The sequence below is a fragment of the Mustela nigripes genome, chromosome 9 (genome assembly GCF_022355385.1).
Source record: "Mustela nigripes isolate SB6536 chromosome 9, MUSNIG.SB6536, whole genome shotgun sequence".
NCBI lineage: Eukaryota > Metazoa > Chordata > Mammalia > Carnivora > Mustelidae > Mustela > Mustela nigripes.
In genome coordinates, this window is record NC_081565.1 from 19,008,802 (window position 1) to 19,031,901 (window position 23,100).

The 23,100-nt window shown below is 55.3% G+C and overlaps 1 protein-coding gene across 4 annotated transcripts in view; it reads left to right on the forward strand.

Annotated features, from left to right (window-relative positions):
• WHRN (whirlin) overlaps positions 1 to 23,100 on the forward strand; it is an 89,243-nt gene that overhangs the window by 19,396 nt on the left and 46,747 nt on the right. For 3 of the 4 annotated variants that reach the window (XM_059410966.1, XM_059410969.1, XM_059410967.1), the window contains exons 2-3: positions 4,379 to 4,597; positions 15,917 to 16,042. In XM_059410966.1, the coding sequence (XP_059266949.1) occupies positions 4,379 to 4,597; positions 15,917 to 16,042 (345 nt within the window). The remainder of the gene's footprint in view (positions 1 to 4,378; positions 4,598 to 15,916; positions 16,043 to 23,100) is intronic. The other variant, XM_059410965.1, reaches the window with a different exon arrangement.

The window sequence follows — 23,100 nt, forward strand, 5'->3', positions numbered from 1 at the left end:
CTCCGGGTTGCGGTGGGCCTCCTTCCACACCTCGGATGCTCCGTCTGCCCCGGTGTTGATCCCTTCCAGCTGGCAGGGAGCCTCAGAGCCCCCTGGCTCAGGATCTGGCTCGAGGACCTTGGCAGCAGCCTCAGCCCGCACAGTCTTGAGGACTCACTCCCTGAGGGCTGCCTGGACTCGGTCCCTGCATATCCCAAAGCCCCTGATCTCTTTGCTGCCATGACTCATGATTGTCATGGGTAAATACAGCCTTTCCTTCTAGATGGAGCTACCAACCAGAGGACAGTGAAGTGGCCTTGTGGGGCAGGACCTCAGCTCTTAGTGAGTTCAAGCTGCTCGCTGCCAGTTGGCAAAACTGAGACCCCGCCAGAGGAAGACACGGCCCCGGGCCACCCAGTGAGCCTATGGCGCACCAGGGCCATGCCTGGGCTTCTGTCTCTCGGCTGGGGCTCCTTCTAGTTTCCTCTGCCGCCTGAGCTGCGTGGTGTGCGAAGGTCGCTCCGGCCAGAGAAGCTGCTGGTTCTTCTAAGGACCGAGTGGCCGGTGCGGCCGAGGCCCAGTCGGCGCCCGAGCTTGGGGGTGGCCGCGCATGTGCAGGGCTGAGGGCACCGTCCAGATTGCCTTTGGAGTTCACTTCTCGGTTCACACAAGCAAGTGGCTGTGTGAAAAAAATGGAGACAGAAAGGCAGTGAGAAGACAGAAACCAGCTTCTTACGCCCTCGTCTCCTTGCCTTCCCCGTGTGACACACACGTCGTGGCTGAAAAGGGCAGTGGGTGGAGCCTTTGGGGCCGCGTCTCTCAGCCCCGTACCAGGCGGTATCCTGAGAGCCTGCTCTGGGGTGCCAAGGGCCGTTTCGGGAGTCCTGGGCTGGTTCAGTTTTGGAGGAGGAAGTTCTTGCTCTCCAAGCCCCCCCAGAAGCCCACATTGACCCAAAAGGCCAACAATCGGAGGTTCTGGAAGGGTCTTCACTTGAGTGGCCATCAGAGTTTCTGGCCCTTCAGTCTTGTGGCGGGGGAACCGAGTGCATGGGGTGGAGGGGGCTACCCGAGGCTGGCCTCCTGTGTGTCCTTGGCTGTGTTTTCTGTAGTCGTTCCCTCTCTGTCCCTTCCCGTGTCGGGCTTCCGGGGTCCCCTTCTGTAAGACACCAGAGGCGCGGGAGACCCGGTGACCTCCCAGGCCCTCCCCATTCCCGCTGTCCGTGGTCTTCTCACCAGAGGCGCTAACCTCCTCTCAGTTCTCAAGGTTGCTGCCTGCCTATTTATAGAACTGACCAAGAGACTTGCACTGCAGCCAGCGGTGCAGAATACAAGCCGTGCTCTCCGCCGCCCGCCTGCTTGTGTAACTCCCGGGACGAGGCTTCTCTGCACCTGGTTTCCCTTCTCAGTGCAGATGCCCGGGGAAGAGCGGTGTGTGGCTGAGCTCCTATTGTGTGCAAAGGCCCCGGGCCTCCTGCGTGGTGTCCTGGAATCCCCACCGCCTTGGGAAGTGGGTGATGTTTCATGGTGCTGCTTCGAGATGGGAAGCGCGGGCCGCGGGACTCACGACTCGCAGGGGACAGAAGTACGACTCAAATGCAGTTCTGCTTCCATGCACCGTTTCTGTTCTTTCTTCTGTTCCTGTGGATGACGGGGCTCAGGCTCACAGTCTCTTGAGGGAGGGAGCAGGGAGGAAGAAGGCCAGCTAGCAGTGTCTTCACAGAGGAGAGAATCCTGGATGGACTCAGGAATCCTGAGGGGCCAGGAAGGCACGGGGGCCTCCCAGGTTTCTGCTGAGGCTGCTGCTGCCCTATGACCCCTTTCCCTGTTTCCTCCCCCAGAGCTCTGCTTGCTCCTTGGCCTCTCCATCCTGCCCCCCAAACTTCGCCCAGGTTCTACCTTCCCAGCTGTCCTATTGGGGGGAGTCCCAGGGACTTGCTGAAGGAGCGCTAAATCTCTCCCTGCTCATCTTCTCGGAAACGCTTTGTAAAAGCAGACTTTTGGAGAGCTGCCATATTCTCATTATCCCTCCACCGGGGACTGGCATTTATTGATTTATTGATTTATTATTTTTTATGATGTTAGTCACCATACAGTATATCATTAGTTTTCGATGCTGTGTTCCATGGTTCATTGTTTGTGTATAACACCCAGTGCTCCGTGCAATCCGTGCCTTCCTTAATACCCATCACTGGGCTGACCCATCCCCCACCCCCTCCCCTCTAAAACCCTCAGTTTGTTTCTCAGAGTCCACAGTCTCTCATGGTTCGTCTCCCCCTCTGATTTCCCCCCAATGCACTTTTTCTTTCCTTCTCCTAATGTCCTCCATGTTATTCCTTATGCTCCACAAATAAGCAAAACCATATGATAATTGACTTTCTCTGCTTGACTTATTTCACTCAGCATAATTTCCTCCAGTCCCGTCTATGTTGGTGCAAAAGTTGGGTATTCATCCTTTCTGATGGCTGAGTAATATTCCATTGAATATATGGACAGTATCTTCTTTATCCATTTATCTGTTGGAGGGAACTGACATTTAGCTGTGGACTTGAGGGGCCCTGGCAGCTCCCAGCTTACCCTGCCTCCTCCGGGAGAGGCTCAGTCCAGCCAGGGCTCCCCACTGTGGGTGATAGCTCTTCCCTTGGCCCCTTTTGTCTTTCCAGAGTACTGGGGAATCAAGAGAGCGTGGCCCAGGGCACATCCAGGCAAGCTTGGGGAGTCAGAGAGCTAGATACTCTTTTTGAGGCATATTCTTGTTGTTTTCTGAGATCAAAAGTAATGTATCATCATTCTGGAACATTTGGAAAATACTGAGAAAAAGGAAGAACAAAATAATAATCATCCATAATCCTGCCGCCCTAAGAGACACTGTTGGTGTCCTCGGCTTCGTTTTGTTTCTCCTGTGTGTTTTTATCTCTGCATCACTGAGGTTATCCTGTAAGATAGGATGGAGATCCTTTGGCCCCCCTGCACAGTACAGCGTATCACGGATCCACGGCATTACATACACTCATCGTCATTTACAAATGTGATTTTAACAGCAGTGTGAGCTTCGTATGAGCAGGCTCTAGCCCCCCCAGTTGCAGGGTTGGCTGTTAATCCTCCCGCTAAGTGACCGTCCCTCGATAAACAGCATCATTTCAGCTCCAGGTGCCCCATAAGAAAGCAGTACGGCCAGTCTCAGCATGCACCCCGGGTGGACAGCGCGGGCTCTCCTCTCTTCCTTATGCTTCCATCCCCAGACTGGGAAACGTAGAATGAAGCTGGGGTCTACACTCAAAATTAGTTGCTGTGGAAAAGGAACCCCTAACTTCCAGTGCGACATAGGCAGGCGATTTGCCTCTATTTCTTCATCTGAAGAATGGACCTCTCTCCTGACAAGATCGGATTCCATGAGGATTTCAGGAGGAGGCAGAGCATGCCGGGTACGGAAAAGAGTGTCTGATGCAGACAGGCTCTTTGTCAGTGTCCGGCTATCATTATCAATTGTTTCATCTCTCGACTCTCTTGTCGGGGTCACTAAGACCACCCCCGGCTTCTGTGAGGGCTCACAGGTTCAGCGTATGGTTTTACTTGTGGCTAAGATTGATGACAGCGAGGGACGTCTGGGTGGCTCAGTCAGTTGAGCGTCTGGCTTTGGCTCAGGTCATGATCCCAGGGTCCTGGGATGGAGTCCCGCATCAGGCTCCCTGCTAAGCAGGAAGTCTGCTGCTCCCTTTCCTTCTCCACCGTCGCCCGCCCCTTGTGCTCTCACACTCTGTCTCTTCAGATAAATAAAATCTTTAAAAAAAAAAAAAGATTTATGATAACGAAAGGATACACAGCAAAATGAGCACAGAGAACAGAGAACAGGCTCAGGGGGCAGAGTCTGTAGGAAAGCAGGCACAAGCCTCTGAGTCTCCCTTTGCTGCAGGATGAGTCCAGGATGAGCTGGGAGATGTACACCAGGGATGCTCATTGGAGAGTCAGTGCCAGGGTTTTTACTGGGGTCTGGTCACATTCCGGACCCCCGCATAGCTTACACAAGGAGCGTAGGCATGGTGAGCTAGGCTCGGGAACAGGAGGAACACTCAGAATCTAGGTTCCCAGTGCCAGCCAAGCAGGCCTTTGTAAGGATGCTGTCTTGGACCTGCTGTGTTCACTCTTTCTGCACAGTTATGAGGAGTGCGTGTTTCTTACATTGGGACCACTTCAGAATGGGGTAGGACGGATGCCCTTGTTTCTGTAGGGCAAAAATTGAGGGCTACAGAACAAAGAGCCCCGGGGGGCGTGGGGAGGGCTGGTAATTCAGGGGCTGCCCTCCTGCTCCTGGTGTGGGGTCCTGAAAGAAGTTCCATGTACTGGGAGGGGTGTCCCTCGCTGCCCCCTTCCTGCTAACCCTGTGTCCTCTCTCTCTTTCCAGGCTCTGAAGGGCTCGAAGAAGCTGGTGCTGTCCGTGTACTCGGCGGGGCGCATCCCTGGGGGGTACGTCACCAGCCACATCTACACCTGGGTGGACCCGCAGGGCCGCAGCATCTCCCCGCCCTCGGGCCTGCCCCCGAGCCACGGCAGCACCCTGAGGCAGCGTGAGGGGGACTCGAGGAGCAACCTGAACCTCCTGCAAGGCGGGGACGAGAAGAAGGTGAGCCGCCCGGCCTCGGCCTCAGCATGCCGGCCAGGGGCGGAGGGCGGGTGCGGGAGCCTGGGCCCCCGAGACCCCATTCTCCCTGCCAGACCCAGAACGGGGACGCTTCTTAGAGGTTGGAGAAGGGGCTTGGTTCTTTTGGGGCTCTGTTCTCCTCTTAAGGCCCTGCTAAAGGGTTTGAACTTGTCTTCTCTTTCTCACCCATGCGATGTATATTCTGAGACCGGCTAAGATCCTGCCCCCAAAGAGCCCAAAGACTGTGACTTAAATCAGATGATTTATTTCTCCCTGCCACCGAACAGAGGGGACAGCGGGCAGCTCTGCTCCCCGTCTTATTGTGGGACCTACCCTAATCCCCGTTGTCATCCCCTAGGCTCCTGCCCCTTCTGATGCTTGAAGCTGTGACCCAGCCAGTTCCCCCATCCTAGCCCCTGGAGTGGAAAAGGGAGGAGAGAGCGCTCAGAGCCCTGCTTTCAGTTCAGGGTGATTCAGCTTCTCGGTGGGCGGGACCCGGGGCGTGGCCACACGCAGCTGCGGGACCGCAGGCTCCCAGGGAACCGTGTCTCGGGTTGTCGACAGCAGGCACTGGTGCTGGTCCCCTTGTACCAAGTGAGAACTGACAGGGTGTGGGCAGTTTCAGACCCAAAGTGGAGTGGGGAGCTCGGTGCGCCTCCCAGGGGAAAGGGATTTCCCCCGTGTCAGCTCTCTGGCTCTTTCCAGGGGCAGGTGTGTGGCCCTGAGCACCGTGGGGTGTGGTCACCCGAAGACGGGGGCAGGAGCATCAAAGCCCTCCTCCCCTCATAGCATGACTGTTAAAATTTAAAAAACAAAAAGACGGGAGATGATTCCCCTGAGTTTTTGAGCATCACAGTGGGTGCTGTTTGCCTCGGCACCTCGTGGTTGCTAGGAGACCAGGAATGTGAGTCCTGCACACGGCTCTCCAGATGTTTTAGGAACTGGACACCCACAGCCCCGAGGCCATGTGGCTTGGGGTTCCGGGCCAAGGCCTGCCCTCTGGAGACTCTTGCTCAGCCCTCCTTTCCCGCCCATGAGACCATCCCTCCATTTAATGTGCTTTGGGGCAGGCGAGGAGCTGTGATGGGGGGCCCAGTGGTAGACCCCCACCTCCCGAGCTGCCCGGGCAGCTTTGTGGTGGCAGCGCTGGGTGGGCAGGGGTAGGCTCAAACCCCCTCCCCGCCAGGTGATCTGTGCTCCATAGCAATCTTGAGCCAGCAAGGCTGCCTGAGGCATGAAGTCATTTTCAAGGCCAGCCTTCCAGGACTGGGCAGGGAACTGGCTTTATCTTTCCCTTGAGCCCCTTTCCTGTGTTGGGCATAGTGCTGATGGGTGCTGGGCGCTGGGCTTCAGCACCTCAGTGAATCCTCACAGCCACCCAGCCGGCTTAGCTGTCATCCCCATTTCAAAGCACAGGAATCCAAGAAAGACTCAGGGCACTGTAGCAATTAAGGCCCATTCCACGGGTCACCCTGGTCACCCCATACTCAGTACTTAGTGAACACCTGCAGCGTGCTTCATGCTGTGATGGGAGGGAGGGATAGAGAAATGGACAGGAGAGATGGGGCCCTGCTGTGGAGAAGCTTCCAGTGAGTTTCTAGTTCATGGGAGGAGTGAGACCATAATCCAGAAAGGAGCAAGAGTGAGCAAGATCATTAAGGTGGTGAGGAGTGGTGAAAGGAAGTAAAATCTGGAGACAGAGGGGTGGAGAGTGATGGGTGGAGAGGGAGGCTCTACTTCAGATGAGGTGGTCAGGGAAGGCCTCTCTGAGGAGGTGACCTCTGAGCTGAGACTTGGGAAGGAAGAAGGAGCTGCCATGTACTCTGGGGGCTGAAAATCCCAGGCAGCAAGGATAGCATGTGCAAAGGCCCTGAGGTAAGAATCAGTTCATATCTTCAGAGCTTAGCAAGAAGGACCCTGTTGCTGGAATAGGGGGCAGGGTTGGGAGGGATAAGGTGCCTTCTAGGAGTCTTAGAATAACTTACGCAGGAACACAGAAGGTAGAGACTTAGGGAATTGTGCTCCAGGGAGGACCAGAGACCTCAGGAGGCAGGAAACACCCTGGACCACACCAGAGTAACCTTCACAGATCTCACAGCTCCAGACAGGCCCCTTCTCTCCCTTCTGTTCTTCTTCTTGCCTGGATGCATCCTGGAAACTTCCCCATTTCCTATTGTGAGGGCTGTGGGGAAATCTCTCTGGAACCTGCCCTTCTGTTCCCTGGACCCAAAGCTCAGCAGGCCCTGACTCTCTTCTCTCTGGTGTCCTGGAATTGTCTAATACTCCACATCACTGCGACCAGACTCCCAGACTTCCCGTGCCAACCTTCAGTTCTCCTAGCCCAACCCCAGTGGACGCACACCTTCTAGAGTGCCCAGGGCAATCGGTTGTGAAAATCCCACATGTCGCTAAGAGACTTGGGACAAGCACTGGACACTGTTCCCTAAGCTGCTTCTAGCATCGCAGCCACTCCTGATAACGCCGTTCTCCATGCTGAAGTGCGGAGCCGACCTGTGAGGAAGGAACAGAAGGGAAGAACAGATGTAACTCTCTGGGATCAGACCCATCTGCTCTCAGGTTACAGTCACATCCTCAGAGGTGAAGAGGCACAGGGGGCAGCAGGGAACTTCGCTCCAGGCTCCTGATCCTGAGTGCTCCTCAGCCTCCACAGCTACAGTAACCTGGAACACGCTCGTTGATGGGGGTGGGTTACACAGGAGAGTGTCAGTATGACCGGGAGGGTAAGACACCAGAGACAGGCTGCCTGGGTTCAAGTCCTGGTTCTGCTGCTTGCCAGCTGTGTGACCGTGGACAAGTTGCACAACTGCTCTGAGCCTCTGTCTCCTGTGCAAGATGGAGACGGCGGAAGGGGTAGCTTTCCCCACCACTGTGTTCGTGTCGCGGCAGTACGGATGTCAGCTCTGGGCGCTGATACACGCACAGTGCCTGGATCAGTGCCTGGCACAGCATAGGTGCTCAGTCCTTATTACGTGAATGCCTGAATCCAAACAAAACACCTTGCCAACAGCCTGGGGCGTGGTAGCAGCTCACTCAATGCTTGCTGGGTGGGAATCTGAGTCGTGTGTGATCCGACCCTCACACACTGTTCTTTGCAAAGTCAAAGAGGAGGATGCGGCCATCTGTTTCCCCAGTTGGCATTGTTGTGGGTGTGTAAACAGCTGCCACCATGTGCCCAGGGAGGAGAGCCACGTTCCCTGTCTCTGTCACCTCTCCTTCACCCACAAGGGAGGTGACGCTCATCCGAGCTCAGCAGGTGTCAGGCCTTCCTCTTCGGGGTTCTCTCCTGGTTAGCTGGGGCTGATGGGCAGAGTCTACCCTGCCCTCTCCCCTGGGAAACACAACAGCTTAGGGGCAGGGAGGTAGAATCCCAGGGCTCTGGGCTTTCTTTTAAATTGTGGCAAAACATATCACATCAAACACATCCCATATCTTATATCTTCTTCACCGTAAGTGGTACCCAAGTTCAAGGGCATGAAGCGTGTGCTCACTGCTGTGTGGCCGCATCTCCAAGACGCTTTTGCTCTCACCAAACTCAGACCCGTTCAGGGGCAGTCACTCCTTATTCCAGCCCCCGCCGGCCACCAGTGCACTGCGTGTCTTGGAATCAGACCCCTCGGGGCACCTCGCGCGAGTAGAGAGATGGTGTCTTGTCTTTTTCTGACTCGTTTATTTCACTTTGCCTTCAGGACCCCCGCGCTCATCCTGGTTGTAGCACGTGATGAGATTTCTGCCCGTTTTAAGGCCGATAATGGTCCGCTGTCCGGAGGGACCGCATTTTGTTCACCCAGGTGGTGTCATCCTCTTGGCTCTTGTGGATAAAGCTGCTGTTTGTGGCTGTGCAGTGTTTCTCGGAGTCAGTCCTTGTGGGGAAGCCCCCAGAAAGCATATGGTGACTGTGTTTTTAATGCTCTCAGGAAGCTCTGTCCTGTTTTCCCACAGTGGCTGCACCAGCCAGAGCATGAAGGTTCCAGTTTCCCCAAAGCCTTGTCAACACTTGGTATTTTCTGAGAGCTTTTTTGGGGTCTGTTTGTTTTTGTTTGGTTGGTTGGTTGGTTGTAGCCATGCTCTAATGGCTGTGAGCTGGGGCAGGTCTTCAGCATAGCAATGGCAGTGCCCGACGGCACCCAGATGAGAGGGGTAGAGTTCAGGGGCAGGGCCAGATCTCTTTTCCAGCCCTCTGTCCTGACATCATCCTGGTCTGCCCCCACCACCAGTGTGAGGAGCCCCGAGGAGGCAAGCTAAGGGGTCCCAAGGTCTGACGTGATGCATGCTCCGTAAGGGACCCGGGAGGGTGCCGTGGCGTAGGGAGGAGGGAGCTCCTGCCAGCTAGAGATTTAGGAAGGCTTCCTGGAAGAGGTAGTATGCCTTTGGAGTTTGGCTACATGGCAGGGGCAGGAATAGTGGTCCAGGCAGAGGGAAAGGTGTGGCAGTGGGAGGGAAGTTAGAAAGAGCTAGATGGATTCTAGTCCCCTGCTCCCCCGACACTGGTGTCCCGTGGGAGTTATAGTTGGGACAGAGTGTGGGGCCGGGTGGCAGGCTGGAAGTATGTGTGCCCCAGAGACATTTTCCTGTTGGCAGCAGGGAGTCACTGAGTCCTCCTGGCTGGCAGGGGAACAGGGTGACATCGAATCCGGGTCTGCAAAGACCTTTACGAGAGCAGGAAGAAAAAGGGGTGCTGTGGGCCCTCTCTTCAAGGGAAACCGACTGGTTGCAGTAAAGAGAAAAACAGAAAAGAGCCCCTGGAGCCCATCATGATGTTTCTGGTTCTAGAAGATGAACCTCGAAGGTGGGAAATAGATCTTGGGGGGAAGTTCCCGCACTCTGCCAGCCTCCTCCCCGTGTGGGTGTTCAGAGTCACGGGGAGGCAGGGGGTGAGTGAGCTCATTCTTTCACGTGGCTTGAAGCAGAGGGTGGTTTGAATGTGCTTGCAGGGCTGGGATGTGGCGGGGGGGGGGGGGGAGGAAGGGCAAGGTGGGTTGCGGGTTGTCTTCGGGGCGGAGGGGATGAGCGTAGTGTTTCTAGGTCCTGCTCCGAGGCCGGCGCCTCCCCACCAACCTGCCGCTGATTCTGAGCTGATTCAGTCTGATTCAGACACCTGTTCTTGGGTTCTTAGTTCGAAGAGACAGTCGCTCTGGTGGGGCACGTGTAGCACACCCCACGGACATGGAGAAGGGCTTTCAGAAGAGGCTCTTCTGCTTCTGCTGTTGCCACAGGCCGCACGTACGTTGTCACCCTCTTTTTCCAGGGAGACGTTATGAACTGGGCGGCGCACGCAGCAGCCAGAGCGAGAGAACCGAGACGCCCAGCGGCTCGGTCTGCTCTGACCTTTCCAGATTTCAGTGCGGTTTCGTGGAGTCTTTTGACTCTGAAGCCAGATCTGTAGAGCATTTGCAGATTGTAGCAGTAGTGCCGTGTTCCGGGTGAGAAAATGGAGGTGCGGAAGGGCTGAATGAATTGCTCCAGACCACGCAGCCTCTGAGTGGTGGGGCCACGTTGTCCTCGGATCCCAAGTCCTGTCCTCCTTACCTTCTGGGCGGGACTGAGAGGGAAGTGCCATCTCCCCTGCGCCCACCCCACCCCCACCTCCTCGGGTGTCCTCTGGCTCTGGATCTCAGGCCTGCGCACAGCCTCAGGAGAGGCCCCCCTCTGGCCCAGCTGCTCACCGTGCCAGGAGTCTTGGTCAGCACCTGGGAGTCGTTCAGGCGAGCAGTGGGGCAAGAACAGCCAATGGCAAGGCCCAGGTGTCACCCACCTGGGCCATTAGTCCCTGAGCAAATGGGCCAGTCCTGTGCCATCACAGTGTCTTCAGCCCTCAGCCCCCATTCCAGGCTGTGACAGCAGCAGTGGCCGCTCCCCCAGACTCACTTCACCAGCCACTGGGACAAGAGACGCCCTGCCCCTTGGCTTGGGCTGTACAAGGCCCAACCTTGTACAGAGGGAGCAGGGACTTTGGGCCTGGGTTTGAAACCTGGTTCCTGAACTTCCTGACCGGGTGACCTCAGACAAGTCACCTGCTCTCAGGTTGGTCTAGTAAGTTTCCCTGTCGTTAGTACGGGGGGTAGACCTGGTGGCCACTTGGGACTGTCTGAGGGCTTAGTACTCGAGTACGGAAGTGTGGAGCACGGTGCCTGGGTGCCTAGGGCATAGTCGTTCCTTCCAGTGACAGCCGTCATGTTTCAAGTGTCAGCTCGGAGCTACGTACCTTTCCTATCTTTTTACCCTGAAACGTTTACTGAGTACCTACAGTGGGCCAAAACTGTTCTGAGTATTGGGAGTATAGCGGCAACTAGCCAAGGATGACACCTTGAAACGCTTACATTCGTGTGTGTGCGTGTGTGTATGTTAAAATAAGTGATATATAGTATGTAGAAAAGGGCATAGGGGCAGTATATGGGTGGGCTAATTCTAGGCAGGGGCAGGGAGGGCCTCATGGAGAAGATGACATAGGATCTGAGGTCCATGAAGGAGTCATCGTGCCTATATCCACCCTGCCCGGGGCTGAATGTCCAGGCTATTGGAAGCCTTAAGGAGTGTGGGGCTAGGAGTCCCCAAGTATAGTTTTTTGGTAAGTCTGCCCTTCCTCTTGTTGGCTTTTGTCTTTGGCTTTTTGCTTGCCAGCTGCAGAATGGCAGCTGCGGCTCCTGCCATCACAGCTGTGTCCAAAGCAGAGTGGAAGCAGGGTGGGCAGGCAGAAGGCCCTTCTCACCCTATGCCTATGCCTCTTTTTGCTCTGAGGGCAGAATCGCTCCCAGCATTCACCAGCAGATGTCCTCCATCATGTCCATTGGCCAGAACTGGCCCAGACTACCCACGTCCCAGGCAGAAAGGAACAGGCTTGGCCCAGACTGACTACATCTCGGGGTTGTTGCTCCATTGCTTCCTCAATAGGGTCAGGGTTCTAGGGCAAAGCAGGAAGGGGAGGGGGAGTGAGTAGTGCCTGTCCCAGGTACGTTGTTTGACTCTCAACTTATCTGACGGAGAAAACTAAAAATCAGAGAAGTGGGTCCTTCCCCCTGGTTTCCCAGCAGTAAAGGGCAGACTCAGGATTTGAACTTGGGGCTGTGGGAGACAACGAAGCGTGCTCGTTAAATGCCTAGGCTGGCCAGCTGCTGTGTGGCCACATCATTTCAGCCCTCCTGCCTCAGTGTCCTCATTGGGATAATGGACATAACAATAGAAACCACAGAGGAAGAGAGGATTAAATGGGGCAATGCATTCAGTGCCTGGAATTCAGGAAATACTCAGTATGTTAGTGACTAATTAATTTAACGAGTTATTCGTATTATCGGTGGGAGTGGCGTTCTCATGGTGCCGGCTCAGTGTCCTTCCCTGTAGGTGAATTTTTTTCCTGCCAAATGCTGGTTGAATTCCAGCAAGTGATTGAGGCAGATTACCCTGTGGTTGATAGGACTGTTATTACAGCTCCGTGATACAGGCTGTTTTATTCCCACGTAACGGATTTATGGGGAGGTGGCGGGGAGGCGGGGAGGTTTGTTTCCATCCTCAGGGCTCAGAGGGGCCTGCCGCAGACAGCCGCTGCCATCTGGCTGTCAGGGGGCTCCTTTTGGCTCTCTCCTCCCAGAATCTTCTGGGCTTGGAGCTGGGGATCCCAGGTTGGGGAGGAGAGTGACTGACTCCAGGCCACCGCATGAGCTGGACTCCAGGTGTGTGTGCCCTAGGCCCTGAAGGCAGAGCATGGGGGAAGGGGTGCATTCTGCGGGCATGGCAGGGGATCGGGAGGGAGCTGCACACTCTGTCCTCAGCCGGTCTCCCTGACCTCCCCCAGATCTGGGCCCCACCCACCCCACTCCCACCCGGCCACTGTCTCAAGGTGCACACGCTTTCCTGAACGACCTGGCCGGCAGTCTTCCTAAAATCCGAATGAATCTGAGCAGTTCTTTCTTTCACCTAAAGCCCAGTCTTCTAGGCCTGGCTCTTGACCCCCCACTGACTAATCTTGTCCCTTCCCCGGGTTCCCCACCTTGCTTTAGCCAAACAGAACCCTGTGGGACTCCTGGGGGCCGTGCTGTGTCTGGGTTCTGAGCTTTTGCCACCTTCCTGCGCCCAAAATACTTGTCTTCCCTCCCCCTTTCCCTGGCTGACCCCCGAGGCCTTCATGGCTCGGCTCGGAGGTCCTATTTCTGGGATACTCTACCTGAGGTCAGGCTCCCCAGAATGGACTCTGAGACCAAGATTTCCCTGAGGAGGATCCTGGGGGACTGTCTGTGCTGGACAGAATGATGACCCGAGCCACCCATCCCTCTTCCCTGGAGCCTGGGAAGATGTCCCCTTCCTTGGCCAAAGCCACTTCGCAGATGTGTTACCTTAAGGCTCTCTAGATGGGGAGAGTCTCCTGTATTCTCTGGGTGGGCTCATTGCAACCCCAGGGTCCCCAGAAGGAGGCAGGAGGGTCTGAGTCAGAAGAAGGGGGTGCACTGCCCGGAGCAGAGCCAGGTGGGAAGGCCCTATCCCCACTGGCTTGAGGATGGGGGAAGAGGTCATGAGCCGAAGAAGGCAGGTGGTCTCTGGAAGCGAAGGCAGGTAAGGAAACCGTCCCCCCAGAGCCTCCAGAAGGAATGCAGTCTTGTCTACTCACTGTAGACTTCTGACCTCCAGGCTTGTAAGATAATAAATCTGTGCTGTTTGAAGCCCCTAAATGTGTGGCCGTTCATCACCGCAGCAGGGCAGTGCCCTGGGTTCGATGCTGGTACAGGGCACCGGGGCCACGGGACTGGGCAGCAGGCGCAGTGGCTGTGACGCCCGCCGCGGGGGCGCAGGGGATGCGCTGGCCCTCAGGGTCGTCCCGAAGGAGGCAGGGGTGGGGCTTTCACCTGCCCTCTTCTCCTGGTCCCTGGATGGGAGCTGCCAGGGGTGGGGGGGGAGGTGAGCCACCAGCAGCCACCAGTCCCCGCCCTGGGGACAGGGACCATGTCACATGCTCCTGTGATCCAGTGCCCAGCATGAGGCCCAGACTTGCGGGGCTGGGTGAGCGAGTGTGAGCGAGTGGAGCAAACCAGCCACAGCCTAAGTGCACGGCCCGTCCCGGCCTCTGAGGCAGCAGCGTTGGGGAGGACGCCTCGGCCTTCCTTCCAGGGCACCCCATCTGTGCACGCGAGCCCCATTGCTGGCCGGCCGGGGCCACCGGGAAGATAAGAACAACAGCCAGTGTTTTCTGAGTGTCTGCACCGCGCTGGGCAGGATGCTGAACGCCCCTGGTGTGTGGACCCACTCATCCCCAACACGCCAGTAAAGTGGATGTGACTGGTTTCCACGTCTTTACAGATGAGAAGGCGGAGGCATCTGCACAGGGTAACACACCCAGCAAGTGTTGCTGCCGGGACGAACCCCCGGCGGTTTGGCTCCAGAGCCGGCACCTCTAGCTAGCATGCTGTCACCCCCCTGGGGCCCAGACCTGTGTGTGATCATGATCACAGACAGGGCAGGCCTCGAACCCATGCCAGCTCGCAGCTTTCCCAGCCGTAGCACTGCACTGGGCTGGGCGGGGCCGTCACTAGGGCTGCATTGTCAAGCCCGTCCTTATAGCCTGCTTTTTCCAGAACATCTGTCACTCTGACGCTGCTGGGTGACATTCCCAGGTGCCCCCTGAGAGCAACGGGGGGGCTCACAGATGCTGTCCTTTCTAATGTGGTCTTCCTTCGGGGGAGCAAACCAGGAGCCGACTCTGGCCTGAAGGGGGTGGGGCCACCCCAGAGCCTGCGGTCCTAGAACCAAACACCCCAGAGGCGTTCCGTCTGTTGGGCCCTCTCCAGACATCCACTAGCCTGCAGGAGTCAGTTGTGGCTCAGTGGCCTTGTCTGGTTTTGTCACATGCAAAGTGGAACCAACAGTGGCTGACGTTTGCCAAGCATTCACTGTGGCCCAGAAACTATCCTGCATCTGTCTCTTAATGTGACCCTTTCCGAAGAAGCCCTGTAAGGCTATTTTCATCTTCTTTTTGTGGGTGAAGAGTTCGAGGCACCGAGAGATTAAGGATGTGCCTGAGATCACACAGCAGCTCCCCCCATCGGGCAGGTTGGACCTGAGTCTGTCTCCTTCACCCATCTCCACCCAGGGTGGTTGAAGAATTAAGTGGGATTAATACATGCAAAAGACTGTGTTCTCTTTGGGTCTCTTCCTTGTCCCGGTCTTAACCTGTTGAGGGATATTTTCTATCCTTTTGGGGTGAGTTCTAGGTCTTCTGGTGCAACTCCTCCTTTTCCCTGATTCCTCTTTCATACTCAAGACATATGCATGTTCCTGAGGGCTCCTTCATGGATTATGAGGTCTTCCGGAATCAGCCCCCAGCCTCCCCTGCTTGTCCCCCTAGCTCCTCCTCAGCGCTCCCCGCCTAGGCCATAATGACTCACCCCACAATCCTATCCTGAGCAAAGCACACTCCCCTACTGCCACGTGCTGACCTTGGAAAGCCCTTCTCACCCCTGCTGGCCCCTGCCGGGTTGACTCCTGCTCACTCTCCAATCTCATCAGGGCTGTCACCTTCTCTGGGAAGCCCCCCACCACCACCACCCTCGCCCCCGGTCAGGACCTTGCACCTTCTCTGCATTGTTGTGACCTCTGAGCTTCCCCACTGCGCTCTGATCACACTGTCCCATGAAGGTCTGCTTCCTGGTCTCTGTGCCCTTCTGCTGAGACTCGGGAGCAGGACTGGTCCTGGTCATCTCTTGGTCCCCTGGCCCAGCAGTGGGTCTGCACTCAGCAAATGCTCCCTGTGTTTCTAGAAAGAAGAGCAGCTGAGGCCATACTGCCATGGGTCACTGGAATGGGTGGCAGAGCCGGAGACTCCTGGGGGGTGGGCAGGGGACCCCTGGCTGGTGGGAGATCCCCAGGGAGGCGGAGTGGACTTTGATCCTAAGGAGGATGGAAGGTGTAGGAACCTAGGCCCAGAGCAGGCTCTCCCTGGCTGAAGGGTGTGGTGAAGGGTAATGGGGGGGGGGGCGGTTTGTGGTCCCCACGGTGTGAGCACAGGTAAACACCTGAAATGTCACATTAATCTAGAGAATTCTAGGGGTCACCTCCTTCACCGCCCTTCTTTTCCAGCACTTACAGCTGTGGCCCCGGGAGGGAGAGGGATGTCCCCAAGGCCACTCAGGAAGTTGGAGGCAGAGCTGGGGCAGCTGATCTGGAATGTTCCAGGTCTGAATCGTTGTGCCCTTTGGGATAGGCCAAGGACTCCAGCGTCTGCTATGCCGCCCCCCCCCCCCCAAGAACATTCATGTCCCCCTCAGGCCCTCGAATAGCGATCTCCTGTCCCTACTGCAGGTGAACCTGGTCCTGGGAGACGGCCGGTCCCTGGGCCTCACAATCCGCGGGGGAGCCGAGTACGGCCTAGGCATTTACGTCACCGGCGTGGATCCGGGCTCAGAAGCCGAAAGCAGCGGACTCAAGGTGAGCGGCCCGACTCCCGCGGGCTGGGAACGGGCGCCAGGGCTGTACACGCAGGGTTGGGAGAGAAGGAGCTGTGCTTGGAGCTCTTTGCAGCTGATTTCGGTCAGACCTGCAGCGGGGCGGTCACACCTCCCTCCCTTGAGGCCTGGTTGCAGCTGGGAGCCCCCCTGGCTGCATGCCTCCAAGTCCCAAGAGGAAGCGGTAGGAGCTGTGCCCCCACCTCCCGAGCCCATCTCCCTGCAGTCCTCAGAGCAGGGCAGCCTCCCACGTGGTGCTGGGCAGCAGGCCAGCTGAGCTCTTCATGACCGCTGTTTTGCAAACACCGCCGGTGGCTGCAATGGCCCTGACCTCAGGTTCATTGTGGTGCATGGAGAGGGAAGAGTGGAGAAGCGGGAGCTGGGTTGAACTCATACCCGGCAGCTCCCGGGAGCCAGTCCGTCAGGGCAACCAGCAATTATTGAAACAGTATTGTTAGCTCGAGCTTTAAAGGAGGCTGACTGCGTCCAGGTCCTGGTCATTGACTTCACATGTAGCTCATTGAACCCTCAGGCTGCCCTTGGGGGGAGGTGGCTCTGACCCACATTTTCCAGTTATTCAGGTGGACACGTAGAGAAGGTGAAACTGACTGCCCAGGTTACGGTGCTGGTGGTTGCGGACCGGACGGAGCCCAGGCGTCTGTTCTGCAGCCGGTGGCCTTAGCTGCTATGTTGCACCACCCCGCCAGAACTTGCTCAGGGCTTTGGGGGGCAGTGACAATAAGCGAGGCAGGGACAAGGACCTGGAGCCCAGGAGACAGATCACCTAAAGTGGCGGTGTGTGTTGGGGGTAAATCCTGATGTCAGAGAAGCCAAGGCAGCAGCGATAGGAGCAGGGGACCCAGGTGGCATCCATGCCTGCCTTGCATAATGAGATAGGTTGGGGTTGGAGGGACTTGGGAGGAAGGGGTGACCCCCAGGGAGCCAGAGGGTTTGACCATGGGTAACCAGACGGCCGGGGAATTAAACACGAAATGAGATCGTGTCTTCTCAATCTCGCTTCTTTTAGGATAGATGATGCAGTTGGAAGAGCTCTGGGCTTGGAGTCTGGGAGATTGGGTTCGAATCCTAGCTTTGCTGTTTTTTCTTTAATAGCTGGGTGACCCTGGGGAGCCCCTCCAGCTGTCCGAGCGTCCCTTCCCTCTCCCAGCTGAGCATCATAAATAACGCCTCTTTCTCAGGATTGTTGAAAAGATGAGAGGAGGAACAAGCTGACAATGACATTAATAATGAAGGTTAAGTTTATTGAGCGTCGCTGTTACAGACTGAATGCTTGTGTCCCCCACATTCATCTGTGCAATCCCTGACCCCCAAAATGATGGGGTTAGGCGGGGAGCCTTTGGGAGGTGCTTAGGTCAAGGAGGTGGAGCCTTGTGAATGGGATTCATGTCCTTATTAAAGGGTCCCGACCCCCAGAGCTCCCGCGCCGCAAGTGAGGACGCAAGAAGTGGGCAGTCCGCACCCGACCTTGCCGGTCCCTGACCCCAGACTTCCAGCCTCCAGAACTGCGAGGAATGAATGTCTTGTATATAAGCCATCCAGTCTGCCGTGTTTTGCCAAGGCAGCCCCAGTAGCCTGAGACAGGCTTCTGTTTCTCCCCATCTTTGTGCCATTAAATCACATCGCCACAACTCGTCTGGAAGAGCAGCTTCGCGGGTTAGCCCATTTTACAGATGCAGCAGCTGAGGCTCAGATCGTCAAACAGCGAGTGGGAGGCAAAGCGGGGACTCCCGTGTGGGGGATCAGGATTCTGGCTAGCTGGGCTGGCAGTAGAGGCCCCACAAGCATGGGTTGGGTCTGGTTGATTCTGAAATGCCTCTGGGTCCTCAGAATGCAGGCCGTGTTCTCAGAGAAAGATGCCTTCCAAGAGGAAACAATCTCCCAGTAGCCTATGTGCACATTTTGTTTTTTAAGAAGTTCATTATTTGGGGATAATTTTGGATTTACTGAGAAGTCACAAAGGGATTTCCCATTTATCCTTCATCCAGCTTCCCCTGACATCAACATGTTATGTAATAACTTCAGTACGTCTGTCAAGGTCAAGAAACTGACGTTGGTACGATGCTATTCCACAAACCACATGCTTTCTTCCAGGTTACCAGTTTTTTCACTAATGTCATCTGCTTCAGCCAACCACATTGCATTTGTCCTCTGTGCAGTTTTCATTCCATTTATTTATTAACCCTCCCCCCATTTCAAAAAAGATGAGCAGCAGCTTTTCATCACTGAATAAAGTTTTGTTTTTTTTAAGTGAATGAGTGAGGCAATTGGGAAGAAGAAATATGGGGGCTGAGAGAAAGAGATGAAGCTGGGGTGAAGGTCTTTCCCGAGCATTCACTACAAGGTGGGATGCAGATTTGGCCCTGAGCTTCCTGTCAGCCAGTGCAAAGAGGGAAGCAGATCAGAGATGTCTGTGAGGTGAAAACAGACCACCTGTGCTTGAGAAGCCTGGTTATTCCTAAGCCTAGGAACACTTTTCCTGTGGTCTCTCATAGAGATAATGCCATGTGAGGATGTGAGCTGTGTCCTCTGTGACAGGAAATGTATGAGCACGTTCTCTACTCTGTTGGGGACGGACGGATTCTGATCGAATCCATGTTAAAAGAAAGAGGCAGGGAGTGTGAGAGAGGATGTGTTAGGGTCTGGGCAGACAGCCCTGGGCACGTTCTCCGTCTCTGTCTCTCTCGTCCCTGACAGATGGCAGCTTTTATTACCACGTTGTCCACTTACTGAGGATTCACTGTGCCAGACCTGTGCAAAACGCTTCACAGTGTTAAGTGATTTTTAGGACAAGGTGAGAGAAAGGAATGTTCTCGTCCCCATTTTACAGGTGGCAGATTCGAGAGCTGTGTTAAGCAACTTGCCCAAGGTCACCCAACTAAGACATGCTTGGTCCGCACCCACCCTGCACACTTAAGTCCCTGTTCTTTTTGTTGTTGTTGCCTTTTCTTTGGAATTTTATTTCATTTTATTTAAATTCAGTTAATTATCATATAGTGCATTATTAGGTTCAGAGGGAGAGTTCAGTGATTTATCAGTTGTACATAACACCTGGGGCTCATTCTATCCCATGCCCTCCTTAATGCCCATCACCCAGTGACCCCATCCCCCCCCATGTCCTTAACCACTAGGCTTCACTGCCTTGCCTCTTGGTGATAACAGGTGTCACTGTCTCCAGTTCAGAGCTGAAGAGATGCAGGCTCATGGAATTGCAGGTCAAACTCTTTCTAATGTCAGAGCTGAGAATTGAACCCAGGTCTGACACACCCTGGGCTTGCCTTGTATAGGGGAGGGCAAGAGCCCTAGGACCTGCCGGTGATCAGCTGGGTGAGGGTGGCCATGTCCTTCCCCGCACTGGGCCTCGGTCTCTCTGCTTGGACAGCAAGCAGCTGAATAGTTGGGCTGGATGAGTTTGGAGGCTTTCTCCCAGATTTGCACGTTTTCCCAGCCCGAGAGCCAGAGGGTGCCCAGGTGCCAGGAACATACTCCGTTTCCCTTCAGCTGTGGTCCCCATAGCCACAGAGAGACGGCAAAACAGGTAGCCTGTTGGCAAGTGTTTTATGAGGGAGGGAGGGAGGGGGAGAGGGAGGGAGGGGACATTACATAAAGGCAGTGAGTGTCCATGGCTGCCTCTCCTTCCCTTCCTTTCTTTTAATCAGCAAGTATATACCGAGGATTCCTGCGTGCCAGACACAGTGCTCGCCTCACAGAGCTGAGCAAGACAGACAGAGTCTCTGACCTCCAGGAGCTTGCTTTCTAGTGGGAAGGCAGGGCGGGTCAGAGGTGGAATGACTCAGTTGTTTAATTACAATCGGGATAAATAACAAGAGGGCAATTCCCATGGAACTGTGTGGGTGTATAACAGAGGAGACTAGCTCCGATCTTGGATATCCTGGAAGGCTTCCTGGAGGAAGTAACATTTCATTTGAAATTTAATAGGAGACAGGAAAATTAATGACATGAAGGAGGAAATGAGGATTCCAGGCAGAAAGAACAGTAAACGCTTAAGTAAACGCTGGGAGTGAGATGTTCCCAGATGCCCAGGAAGGCCCGTGTGGCTGATGCAGAGAGCCAGGTGGGGGGAAGGTGCCAGAGGATGCTGACAAAGTGAATGGCGCCCGATCGCACAGGGTGTATCATTTCACCCAAGACCGAGCAGCCGGGAAAAGATAAGGCTCGGGATCCGCAGTTAGTAATAAGGAAGGATGCCCAAGGTCTGTGATTAAGTGGGGAGCACAGGTTGCAGCGCCGCGGACCTCACAGGATCGCACTCAGACTGCAGATGCATGTGCAAATATTGACAGAGAACGCAGAGCAGCTGTCACACCGACCTGTCCCAGCGTGTCAGCGTGTTTCCCGAAGGCGGTGGGATGACCGATGACTTTCACCGTTCTTCACATCCCTGTACGGGGTCTGAATGGAGCGAATATTACTTTTATAAGCATGAAAGCAGCAACGGGAGAGCCATGCCTGTTTGGAAACAGGGCAGTGGAAGAATATTCCATGGAAGTTTTCTGGTCCCTTGCTACCCAGTGGCAGGCAGTCAGAAGCTTTATTTGCTCATAAAATGCCTGCCCCCAGAAGAGGCTGTTCCTTCTTCGGTCCCTGCCACAGTAAAGCACTTTGCATCCCCCCCCCCCCCCCCCCCCCCCCCCCCCCGTCCCCCCCCCGAGTTCCCGCAAATGTGCTAACACCTGCCCACACTCGCTGGGGCACCCAGGATTGATTAATTCCGTGTGTTGCCAACGTGCTGTCAGTGGAATCAGGCATATTGAAACAGAATAAAGGGGCTTGGCTTGGTGGGTGGCGTAGCCAAGAACAGGCTTTATTTGTCAATAGGGCTTCTTGCTGCTGTGCAGAGCTTTCCTGGGATGGAGACGCTGCCTTCTGCCTGGCTTCCAGCTGCTCACTTCGCTTCTGAGTCCAGGGGAGGGCAAGTCAAGTGCTAGGGGGAGCAGCTCTCAGGAGGGGGTCAGGCACTTCCTTGCACTTACCCTGGGTGGCGGGGGTGGAGTGTGCCACTGTCCCACCCTCCCAGTAGGGGCTAACCCCCGCCCTCAGCATTTACCTTTAGAACTCTCATGTTCCTTTGCACCTGCCTCCCCTGCCCCAGCTTCTAGCCCCCCACCGCAGAACGGACCATAAAACCTTATTGTTCCTTTGAGGACAGCCAGATCGACTGGCATTTAAAAATAATAATAATGATGGCAGTTCCTACTTATTCACTGGTTATTATGAATCAGGCACTGTGCTCAACCCTGTGGGATACACGCCTACATAATCCTCCCAATAGCCCCATGGTGGGCATCAACAGTGCAGTTTTGTAGATGAGCACTTGAGGCCCAGAGAGGTGCAGTAGCTTGCCCGTGATCACACAGGGATCTGGGGCCCTGGTCCCTCAGGCCCTCCTCCAAAGGCCACATGCTTTGCTGTCACCTCGCTAGTCCCCTAACTTGACTGGATAACTAAAGAACACAGAGACAGGAAATGAAGGGCGTGTGTTCTTCTCAGGAGCCACCAACCTTCTCAAGCCCAGTGCATTTTCTGGATCCTGCCCTGTCGCACGGCCTTCGCCCCTGAGCTCAGGCCAGGGTCAGAGGCCCATTTAGTTGCCGCTGGTGGGAGTAGGCTGCCATCCCGGCTGGGGGTCTTCTGAGCAGACCCACTTCTGAGCAGATGTTCCCAAGAGCATCCGACACTCTGGGTCATCCACCCTGCTGCTTGCAGCTGGGGGACAGACTATGTCTGCTGCTTTGCAGATCTGCCCTCTGTGCTGGGCCTCGCTGGAGCCCACGCGGTATGGCGGGTTTGTTGGTGAAGCCGGAAGGGCTGGGGCTGACCCCTCCTTGGATGGGCTTTGCCAGTGTCCGTTCCCCCCAACTCTTCCTCTCTAGACTGGGCTCAGGCAGCGCCCCTCTGATGAGCACCCACCAACAGCAGGTGACCTACCCGTGTCACCCCTGCACCGTTACCACAACTCGGGGGGGACGGCGAGAACTCCTTCATCCTACCTTAAACGGGGAGTGTTAATTTTATGACTGTCCCTGTGGGCCAGAGCCTGGTGGTTCTTTAAACACTTCATCTCCCTGCCCACGACAGAGCCTGGCACACAGCAGGTGCTCAGGAAATATTTCTTCAGTGAATGAGTGAGTCTGGCCAAGGTAGGCCCCAAACCAGGTCTTTGGACCCCAAAGCTGCGATCTTGACCTCTGTTTCATTTGCATTCCTGACCTGACTACCCAGAGCCTGCCTTTTTTCTTTTTTTTTTTTTAAAGGATCACATCCCACTAAGAAGTGTTGGTGATCGTCAGGAACTGAGCAGTAAGACCCTTTCCCTGAGAGGGAAATACTTGCCTTTGTGTTGAAGGGAGCTGAGTGGCCACTGTGGCCCACAGTGAGGTCTGCTCATCACAGGGGCCATGTGGGCCTCGGGTGCCACCCCCAGCTCTCCCTGATAGAGGGTGGGTGGCAGAAGTCCATCTGTGTGGACAGATCCCAGCCCCCTAAGCTCCCATTTTATATATGGGGGTGCTGAGAGCCAGCAGGAGGGGAAGGGACAGGCTGAGGGTCATGGAAAGGTGGGGCAGGACCCCCGCACAGAGCCCCTACCTACATCGTCGGGCAGTTTGACTTTGTGTCCCCATGCTTCCCTGAAACAGTTCTGCTGAGAGAGAAGCAGCAGCTTGGCAAACTCCCCAAGGCTGCTTCCTGCTTATTCTTGGTGGGGGGAGGGGCGTGGCTACCACATATTACCTGTTTAGTAAGGCTCCTTTAAGGGGATTTTTATTTGTGATTGTGGCTGATTTTTATGGCAGTCCAACGAGACAGCAAAAACTCAGTGTTCATATTTATATAATTCCTGACAGAAAAATCTTAGGTAATTAGCAAATATTACAAATACTTCTCAGTCTATAAATTCTACAACTTACATGAATAGACCAATTTCTTGAAAGATATAAACTATGAATGCTCAAGAAGGAAAAATAGAAAAACCTGGAGTTCTGTATATATGTCAGAGAACTT